The sequence below is a fragment of the Euphorbia lathyris genome, chromosome 7, assembly GCF_963576675.1.
Source record: "Euphorbia lathyris chromosome 7, ddEupLath1.1, whole genome shotgun sequence".
NCBI lineage: Eukaryota > Viridiplantae > Streptophyta > Magnoliopsida > Malpighiales > Euphorbiaceae > Euphorbia > Euphorbia lathyris.
The window spans coordinates 39,765,066-39,775,432 of record NC_088916.1 but is presented as its reverse complement, the minus strand read 5'-3'; the positions used below and the strand labels follow the sequence as shown (position 1 = coordinate 39,775,432).

The 10,367-nt window shown below is 40.1% G+C and overlaps 1 protein-coding gene across 1 annotated transcript; it reads right to left on the bottom strand.

Annotated features, from left to right (window-relative positions):
- Positions 1 to 2,079: 2,079 nt before the first annotated feature.
- LOC136236081 (uncharacterized) lies at positions 2,080 to 7,659 on the bottom strand. Its single transcript, XM_066026188.1, has 5 exons — positions 7,289 to 7,659; positions 6,691 to 7,201; positions 3,270 to 3,485; positions 2,474 to 2,972; positions 2,080 to 2,420 (listed from the first exon to the last, which is right to left on the bottom strand). Exons 1-5 carry the CDS (start codon positions 7,657 to 7,659, stop codon positions 2,080 to 2,082), a joined length of 1,938 nt encoding a protein of 645 aa, XP_065882260.1.
- Positions 7,660 to 10,367: the final 2,708 nt, after the last annotated feature.

Sequence of the window (10,367 nt, the reverse complement as noted above, 5' to 3'; positions counted from 1 at the left end):
TGAAAGTACGAGATTTATTTTTATTTCTTTATTTTATCAAAACACTTTATTTTTGTAATTAAACTTATTTATTTTATCCAAAATCAACCCGTAAATCACGCTAAAAGATAGGGGTAAAATACCCTATCAAACCTCCTCGGACTTTAAAGTTTTACTTGTCCTCAAGTAAAAGAAATTGAAAGACAAGGGATTGAGAAAAATAAGAAACAAACCGAAGGTTGGTTTTGCCAAGTGCGTGATTTCAAAGTTATGGTTTTGTGCAAAGGTTTCGGTAAGTACCTACGCAAACAATTGAGTACAAAAACTTGTTTGAAACCTCCATGATCAAGATTTAATAGGCAATATTAACGGGGGTTGATTATCTTTTGAGAACCCGATAGTACCTCACCAAGGGATTTCGCTCTTACGCTCAATTTTAGGTGGGTCGGTGTTTTAGCACTCTTCTTTGCACTTACTCGAGATCATGTTGAATTTGCATTTTTATCCGGGTTTTTCCTCCTAAAATATGGTTAGGCAATATTAAAAATGAACCCGGAGGGGGGTTGTAATGTGGGTGGCTACTTTAGTGGTTAGTTTAAAGAAACTCGAGTTCAAAAATACCGTTTTGTGATTGCACCGTATCATTGCTTATTTCGGCCTTGGCGAATTTTACAAGACGTACTTCAAAATTGCTCGGGTGGAGCTTGAGAATGCCTTTTTATTTTTATCATATCCTTTGTTTTGACAGAGGCACAAAAACAATATTTTGAAAACTTATGGTGCTCATTTGCTAAGGCCGTGACTTATTTCGGGTAATTCGGGTGCACTTTGATTATGTCGGTAATTGAACAAGAGGAAAAAGGGTTAAATGTTAAGAGGGTATTAACAAAAAAAGTTGGTTAATAGGCTCGAGGGGGTTTCCTAATGTTCAATGAAAACGAGAAAAATAAATTAAGAAAAATTAGCCTAAGTGGGTTCGGTTTATCATCTATTGCCTTTTTACCACAATAAGTGTACTTAACCCGGTATTGGATGCAAATTCTATGAGTCGAGTGAAGTCAAAGCTCTCGAAAAATTGTGAAAGAATTAGAGTTCTCGTACGAACTCTTTTAGGCTCAAAAATACCTCAGAAAGATTCGGGTTTAAATTGTGTACTATCAAGTTTTCGCTAAATTCTCAACTATCCCGTTTTTATTGCCTTTTTAAAGTTCATTATGGAGATAACATTTGGGTTAAGACTCAAGGCCTTAGTTTAGTACTAACCTATGCTTTGCACAAATTCCCTAACTTTAAGATCAATAATTTTTTTTTTAATCGAATCATTCCTTTATATTCCGACGTTTTTATTTTTGATGACAAATAACGGAACTTTAATTAATTTCCGAAGGAGGGATAACGTGTCGGGAAAATTTAAAAGAGTCAATAAATTAGTTTAATTATTTTGTTGTTATTAAATTTTTATTTTTGTTTTTGGTAGTGCAAAACAAACGTTAAGTGCGGGGTTGCACGTCCCTCCGCGTTATTTAAAATGACACCTATTCCAAGGGCGTCGCAAAAAGAAACAAAAACAAAAATAAAGCTAAGGAAGGGAAAGAAGAAGACCCTTAGTGATCAGGGGCCCTACGCGAGGCGTGCCCAGGGGGGCGCCCCGTGTAGGGTAGCATTTTTAATGCGTTTTGAGTCAGAGACTCAAATACGCGGGGCGTAATAGGGGGCGCCCCGCGTAAGGTGGTGTTTTTATTGTATTTGGAGTCAGAGACTCAAATACGTGGGGCGTAATAGGGGACGTCCCGCGTGTTTGAGTTTCTGAACTTTAGGAACCACGGAAAGGAACTCATACGCGGGGCGTAAGAGGGGGGGTACGCCCTGCGTAAAAGGTGTCCCTTGTAGAATTTTGGACCAGAGGCACAAAGATGTGGGGCGTGCATAGGAAGACGCCCCGCGTATTGTATCGAATTGGGATTTGGCTTTCCGTGGCTGGGAAGCGAAACAAAGAAAACAAGGAAAAATTGAACAGATATATACAGCGAGTTTGAGAGAGTCAAACCAATGCTACGTTTAGAGTCGGAGTAGCTCGACTTTCCTTTGCGATGTGCAAGCTTACGGTGGTGCGAGGAGTGTGGTTTCGCCTTGTTGTGGAAAAACGCCGCTGCGGTATATCTTTAGACGGTGGCCATTGACCCGTAGGGTTGCATTGTCGGGACCTTGAATTTCACATGCTCCGGAGGGGTGCACATTGATGACAGTGTATGGTCCCGACCACCGACTTTTCAATTTTCCGGGAAATAACCGGAGGCGAGAATTGTAGAGGTGAACTTGATCCCCCTTGTTGAACTCCCGAACTTGGATGTGCTTGTCGTGCCACCGCTTGGTACGTTCTTTGTAGAGTTTGGCATTTTCGTATGACCCTAAGCGGAGTTCATCAAGAGTATTTGGAGGAGGCGGTGTTCTCCCGCAGCCTGCATGTCAAAATTTAAAAATTTCAGCGCCCAATATGCTTTATGTTCTAATTCCACGGGCAAATGGCACGACTTTCCAAAAACTAGACGATAAGGGGACATCCCGATGGGCGTCTTAAATGCCGTGCGGTAAGCCCAAAGAGCATCATCGAGCTTCAAGCTCCAGTCTTTTCTAGAGGAGTTAACCGTTTTTTCTAAAATACGTTTTAACTCTCGGTTAGAAACCTCAACTTGCCCACTAGTTTGCGGGTGGTAGGGTGTAGAGACTCGGTGTGCAACCCCATATTTAAGTAAGAGTTGATCGAATTGTCGGTTGCAAAAGTGGGAACCTCCGTCGCTAATGATAGTCCGAGGGGTTCCGAACCGAGTGAAAATGTTTTTCTTTATGAATTTCCCTACCGCCTTAGAGTCGTTTGAAGGTAAGGCAACGGCCTCCACCCATTTGGAGACATAGTCAACCGCTACAAGAATGTAAGCGTTGTTATGCGACTTAGGGAAAGGTCCCATGAAGTCTATCCCCCAAACGTCAAAAAGTTCGCAAACTAAGATCCCTTGTTGGAGCATTTCGTGTTTTCGGGAAATGTTTCCGCTCCTTTGACAAGCGTCACATGATTTGACGAAGTCTTGGGAATCATTGGACAAAGTAGGCCAATAAAACCCACATTGTAAGACTTTTGCCATAGTCCGACTAGGGCCAAAATGGCCCCCCGGCTCTTGGGTGTGACACATATGTAACACATGATTAACCTCTTCTTTCGGTATACACCTACGAATAATGTTATCGGCACAAGATTTGAACAGATAGGGTTCTTCCCAAAAATAATGCTTAGCATCATGAAAGAATTTCTTACACTGCTCATATGTAAGGTGCGGGGGAAGAATATTACCGGCTTTGTAGTTTGCCATATCGGCATACCAAGGTAAAGATGTTACCGCGTAGAGTGCTTCGTCGGGAAAGGTCTCCTTAATCTCAACAGCTTCCGAAGATTCGCCTTGTAAGCGAGAGAGATGATCGGCCACAACATTCTCCACTCCTTTTTTTTTTATCTTGGGTTAATATACATATTTGCCCCTGTATTTGTTCATTTTAGCACATATGCCCCTATATCAAATAAACACATAAATATATCCTTATATTTTTCAAATAACACCAAAAATGCCCTAATCTAACAGACTACTGATATGTCATTAACGGTGTAACACCTCACTCCACGTGATTTCCACCACATTTGCCACCTCACCTTAAAACATATGCAACCCTAAGTCACCTGCATTTCACGCCCCCAATTCCAAACCTACCGAAAGAAACGAAGTCTCCCTATTCTTCTTCTCCGATTCTCTTTCTCATTCACAGAGACTGCTCTATTTTCTCTTCTTCGCCTTCTCCCTCACTACTCTTCTAATTTCTCCCAAGTTGATCAGCTGCTCCAAGTTAAGGTTTAACTCATTTATGTTTGGTATGTGGAAAAACGCAGGCGAGAGAAGAACGAAGGCGGTTGGAAAATGGTTGATCCTTTCTTGGTTGAGGCTCTTCAAAACCCTCGTCATTGTCTCACCAGTAAGATTTTCGAATTCATTATAAAGGCTCAAAAGACTTATTTATTTGTTTATCTGGATCTGTTTTTGTATTTGGGTTCGTTTTATTGCGATTTGGGGATTTTATTTGTGATTTTGAGTTTCTATTTTGTTGTTTAGGGATTGGGGTATAGGATTTGGTTGATTGATTGGAATGGAACTGAAATTGATTGCCAAAAACTCGTTTCTTTTATATCAGATCTAGGTTTAATTTTTCAAATTTTTTGGTTGCTAGGCAATGGTTAGGGCAAGAAAGCTTAGATTTGATTGTCTTTGTTAAATCTTTTGGTTTTCCGCTCCTTTCTCCCCATTCCTTTAACTGTTTGTTATTCCTGGATACAATTTTATTGTAAATGCAGTATGGATATGGAGCTTCCTAGTGCCTAGTCTTTTTCAACTGATATAGATATTTGATTTTTTTCTGACATAATTGTATGTGCTTATTTGGTAGTATTTATAACTTGGATGCGGAGTAATAAAAGAAATCGTGTAATTTTCTATATCTGATAGAATTGTGTACCTTTAGGTTATGTTTTCTGAATGGGAAGGGTTATGTTTTCTGATAATTGTTCAGTAATTTTTGTTCAAAAGGATCAGGATCAGAGGATCAGAGGATCAGAGGATTCCACTTATTTAAAAGATCACTGGTTTAGTTTTCTTAGAAGCCCCAAATTGCTTCACCAAAAATGAATCATATCTAATTAAATAAATGAACTACACATCATACTAATAATAAAAGCTACTCCAGTTCTGTACTTCAGGTCCTAAGTATGATGTCCCAATTTGTAGTCACTATATCAGCCTCTGTATTTCCATGCCCAATGATATGAACTTATATATGCACAACAACACACACTCTAGATCATCATAGGGATTCAACATCTGATTTGGACAACATTAATATCCTTTCTTGTCAAAGTCGGCAAAGCAATAATACTATTATCAACATCACTTCTTTTGCCAAAGGGAGACAACAAATTCATAGCCGTATTTGTAATTGCCACAATTTAATGGTAAGTACACTCCTCAGTTAGAGTCATTTCTTTACTACTTTTTCAAATTTAATAACACGATTGCCAACTTGAGAAAATAGCTTGTATAGCTCCAGCAATACTAATGTGCTTAAATTTCAGCGAGAACTAACAAGAGAATGTTTCTTGTATTCAAGTCTATAATTCCACTATTCAAAGTCTTCAAAGCCTTCAACTGGGTATATTTTTTTTATTGATGTTTGGATTTATAGTGTTACGTCTGACTAGTAAGTTATGGTGATAAAAACTAGTAAGTTATAGTGTTCCGTCAGATTTTTCCTTTATGACAATATACTAATTTGTTTTTTCCATTATCAGTTGGAGCAAAGTCATGTTAGGACCAGAGAACCTGTCATACTATGATAAGTGTATGATAAGCTTACTCCATACTTTTATATCTGGAAGTTGACTATGTTAACTTGATATCTGTGCTTTTGCTCTTTGTTTTTATGTTTCAATTTCTTATCTGTGCAATTTTTTAAAGAAAGGGGGACAAAAAGGGCATACGGTCTCACTCCTGAACTTCACTTATTTATATTTGCTAATGAAGTTTTTTAGCTTGCAACCTGTTTGTAATTTTAGAAAACGTGGTTTCTTATCGAATATATGTTGTTGATCTAAATCAAGGACTTTTATTTGCACCATTGAATCCATTTTTTTGGTGTCATACATGATGACTATTAAAAGTTTTGAATTCTTGTATGATTATGCATCCTAATACGTTATCGCTTCTTTGCTATAGATTTTGGAGTCTAATGTGGCTACGTATAACACTATCAGGATCAGTCATTCAAAAAGATCAGAGGATCACTAGTGAAGCTCTAATTAGAGAAATTGTGCATTACCTGAGAGGGTGCCGGTTGTAAGACACGTTATTGGAATAGTTAATAGTGTATACTTAGCAGAAAATGGAACAACTAAGTGCAAAAATGGAACAACTTCATGACTGAAAGCTCTTCTTCAATGCTGCAACCTCAGCGGTGATTCCAAATAATGCATGGCTAGATGTATATTCGTTAGCTGTCAAATGGAGACAAATGTATACTTAGGAATCAATTTTATCACTTTTGTAATTTTAGAAATAACACTTGTAATATATTTTTTTGGATCCATTTATAAAATTTATTAAATTTAGAAATTTATCAAAATTTGAAAATTTTGATATTAAATTCTCTTTTTCAAATGATTCGAAAGTTTTGTTGATTTAAATTTAAGTAATTGATCAATTATTATTATTATTAGGTATAAAAATAAATAAATTACTAAAAGGAGCACTTAAAATCGTCCCTACAACTAAAGCGGCAAATTTTGAATTATTATAGAGGACGAATTTCGTTGCTAATTGGTAGATATTGTTTCATTTGGCAACAGATTCGTCGCATAAAGTTTGTCGCTAAAACTTTTGTCGCGAAATGTTTTTTGCCACAAAATTTTTTGTCGGTAAAAATCTAATGTGATATTTTTAGTTGACGTGGCAAGTGATGTGGACGCTGACGTGTTACACCGTTAGTGCCATATCAGCAGTGTGTTAGATTTGGGCATTTTTGGTGTTATTTGAAAAATATAAGGATATATTTGTGTGTTTATTTGATATAAGGGCATATGTGCTAAAACGGACAAATACAGGGGCAAATATGTATATTAACCCTTTTATCTTTGATCTCGATGTCGAATTCTTGTAGGAGTAGGATCCACCGTATCAAGCGTGGTTTGGCATCCTGCTTAGTCATCAAGTACTTGAGAGCTGCGTGGTCAGTGTATACGATAATTTTGGATAACACAAGATATGACCTAAATTTATCGAAAGCAAAAACAACGGCAAGCATCTCCTTTTCCGTGATGGAATAGTTTTGTTGGGCCTCATTGAGCGTTTTGCTCGCATAATAGATAGGGCAAAAGAGTTTATCCACCCGTTGGCCCAAACAAGCGCCTACAGCCAAATCACTCGCATCACACATGAGTTCAAAGGGGAGGTTCCAATCGGGTTTCACCATGATAGGTGCATTAACTAGTTTTTCCTTTAGCGTATTAAATGCAAGTAAACATTCGAGGGAAAAACTAAATTCCGCATCCTTTGCAAGGAGTTGGGTCAAGGGGGTTGCTATCTTAGAGAAATCCTTGATGAATCGTCTATAGAACCCCGCATGACCCAAGAAACTCCGAATTCCCTTAACGTTGATTGGTGGAGGTAGTTTTTCAATTACCTCGATCTTGGCCAGGTCGACCTCGATCCCCTCCCCGGACACCTTGTGTCCCAAAACAATGCAATCTTGAACCATAAATTGACATTTTTCCCAACTGAGCGCAAGGTTAGTGTCTTCGCAACGTTGGAGGACCTTATCAAGATTACTTAAACAAATTTCAAAGGATGACCCAAAAACAGAAAAATCGTCCATGAAGACTTCCATGAAATCCTCAATCATTTCGGAGAATATAGCCGTCATGCACCTTTGAAAGGTGGCGGGGGCGTTACAAAGCCCAAATGGCATCCGCCTATATGCAAATGTCCCATACGGACAAGTGAATGTCGTTTTTTCCTGATCCGAAGGATCGACGGGAATTTGCATATAACCGGATAAGCCATCGAGGGTGCAAAATAATTTATGACCCGCCATTCTTTCCAACATTTGGTCGATGAACGGCAAGGGAAAATGATCTTTTCGGGTGGCTTCGTTAAGTTTTCTATAATCAATGCATACTCGCCACCCGGTTACTTTCCGTGTGGGGATTAATTCCCCTTGATCATTTTCCGTCACCGTTGTGCCCCCCTTTTTGGGAACACATTGGACCGGGCTAAACCATGGACTATCGGAGATAGGAAAGATTATACATGCGTCGAGGAGTTTGATTACCTCGGCCTTCACTACCTCTTTCATATTGGGGTTAAGTCGTCGTTGCGGCTGAATGGAGGGCTTAACTTTATCCTCCATAAAGATGCGGTGTGTGCAAATGGTGGGGCTGATCCCTTTTATGTCGTGAATGGTCCACCCAAATGCGCCTTTATATTTTTGTAATACCGCAATTAATGCTTCCTCCATTTCCGCTGTCAAAAGCGAAGAAATAACAACCGGTAAGAAATTACGAGGTTGCAAAAATACGTATTATAAATTAGGAGGCAAGGGTTTGAGTTCCAAAGTTGGAGGTTCCTCAAGGGAGGTCTTCGGCTTTGCTTTGCTATCCCGGTCTAAACCCTCAAACCGGCTCCTTGCCAACAGACATCGTTCTATTTCGGAGGAGTATTCAAACGGCTTGTTCAATGGCTCCTCATCCAAATGCTCAATACCATCCATTTCCGAAGAGGTTCCTGCGGAAGACCTATCACAAAATTCTTCAACGAAAAGATCAATGGAGTCCACAAAATTTACAGAATTACAATCCGCCATGGTATTAGATGGAAATTTCATGGATTTATACACGTTAAATTCTACCTCTTCGTCTTGCAACCGTAAGATGAGCTTACCTTCGTGGACGTCAATGAGAGTCCTACCTGTTGCAAGGAATGGTCGTCCTAGGAGGATTGGTACCAAATCGTCTTCCGCCATATCGAGCACTACAAAATCGGCGGGGAAAATGAACTTGTCCACTTTCACTAAGACATCCTCCACAATTCCTTTTGGCCGGGCAATGGATCTATCGGCCAGCTGAAGCGTCATATTGGTAGGCTTAGGTTCTCCCAAGCCGAGCTTCCTGAATACAGATAAAGGCATTAGATTGATGCTAGCACCTAAATCACATAAAGCTCTCCTAAACTCAACATTACCAATCGTGCAAGGGATAGAAAAACTACCTAAATCCTTGAGTTTAGGTGGGAGTTTGTTCGTTATAATCGCGGAGCATTCCTCCGTGAGCGCTACCGTCTCATTATAATCCAACTTCCTCTTTTTGGCGAGGATTTCTTTAAGAAACTTCGCATATGTGGGCATTTGCTCCAATGCTTCCGCAAGTGGAATGTTAATGTGAAGTTTCTTAAAGATTTCCAAAAACTTGCCGTATTTGTGGTCCAATTTTTCCTTTTTAAGTCGTTGTGGAAAAGGGAGCTTCGGCACGTAAGCTCCAATTGGGTCACACACATTTTTATTCTTATCCAAGGAAGTTGAGGGTTTTGGATCCGAACCGGGGTTGCTTACCACTTCCGGTTCATTACTTACCTATGGAGCGGGTGGAGTCGCCTTTGGAACCGGTGGTTCCAAACCCTTACCACTACGGAGAGTTATTGCTTGTGCGGTCTCCCAATCTTTTGGTCTCGGGTTTTGTTCGGTGTTAGTCGGGGGAGACCCATGTTGTCTCCCTTGTCGTTGGCGACTTAATTGGGCCACTTGCTGTCCCAAGTCCCTGCAAAATGCTTCGTTGTTAGCAAGACGGGAAGATATTTCTTTAAGAAGATCAATTACCATTGTGTCTTGCACATTGCTAGGAGGTTGTGATTTTTGCCCTTCTTGGTCATGAGGGAATTGGCCCAACCCTTGTTCCACAAATTTACCATGGGGTTCGGATGGGGGCTTCAATACATTCCGCTCGTTATCATAAGATGGAATGTGTTGAAGCCTCCTTCCGTTATTATTATTGTTATGGTGGTGATAAGCATGCGTGTTAGGATATGAGTTATAATGAGAATTATACCTTTGTTGTCCCCCTACATAACTTACGCTTTTGGTGTCACCGGCAAAAGGGCTTCCGGCTTGACAATCCTTACCTTGGTGGCCACTACCACAGTGAGAGCACACTAAGACTTGTGCTGAATTTTGGAGGCTCATTTGCGCCATTAAGGCGTCCAGTTTCTTGTTCATTTCGATCATGAAGATTGTGGGAGCCTCGTCTTCTACGACAAAGGTTTGATGTTGCGAGGGTCCGGCAAGCCGATCTTCTTGCCATTGGACGCTTTTCCTAGCTAATTCGTGAATGAGCTCATACGCCTCGCTTGCCGATTTACGAAACAAATCCCCACCTGCGGCGGAATCAACGGTTGCACGATTAGTAGGTGTTAGACCATGATAAAAAGTACTTACTAAATCATGCTTAGGGATATCGTGATGGGGACAGCTTCGGAGCAGCTTTCGGAACCTAGCCCAAGCTGAGTGGAGGGCCTCGTATCTAAGTTGCCAAAAGGAAGTGATATCTTTTCTCAATTTAACCGTTTTAGAGGGCGGGAAGTAGTAAGATAGGAACTCCTTCTCGAGTTCCTTCCATGATGTGATCGATCCCGCCTCTAACGAGTGCAACCATTCCAACGCCTGTCCTATCAAAGAAAAAGGAAATAGTTTTAGTTGGACGGCCTCAACTGGAACATTATTTTGCCGTGACGTTTCGGCACACATAAGAAATT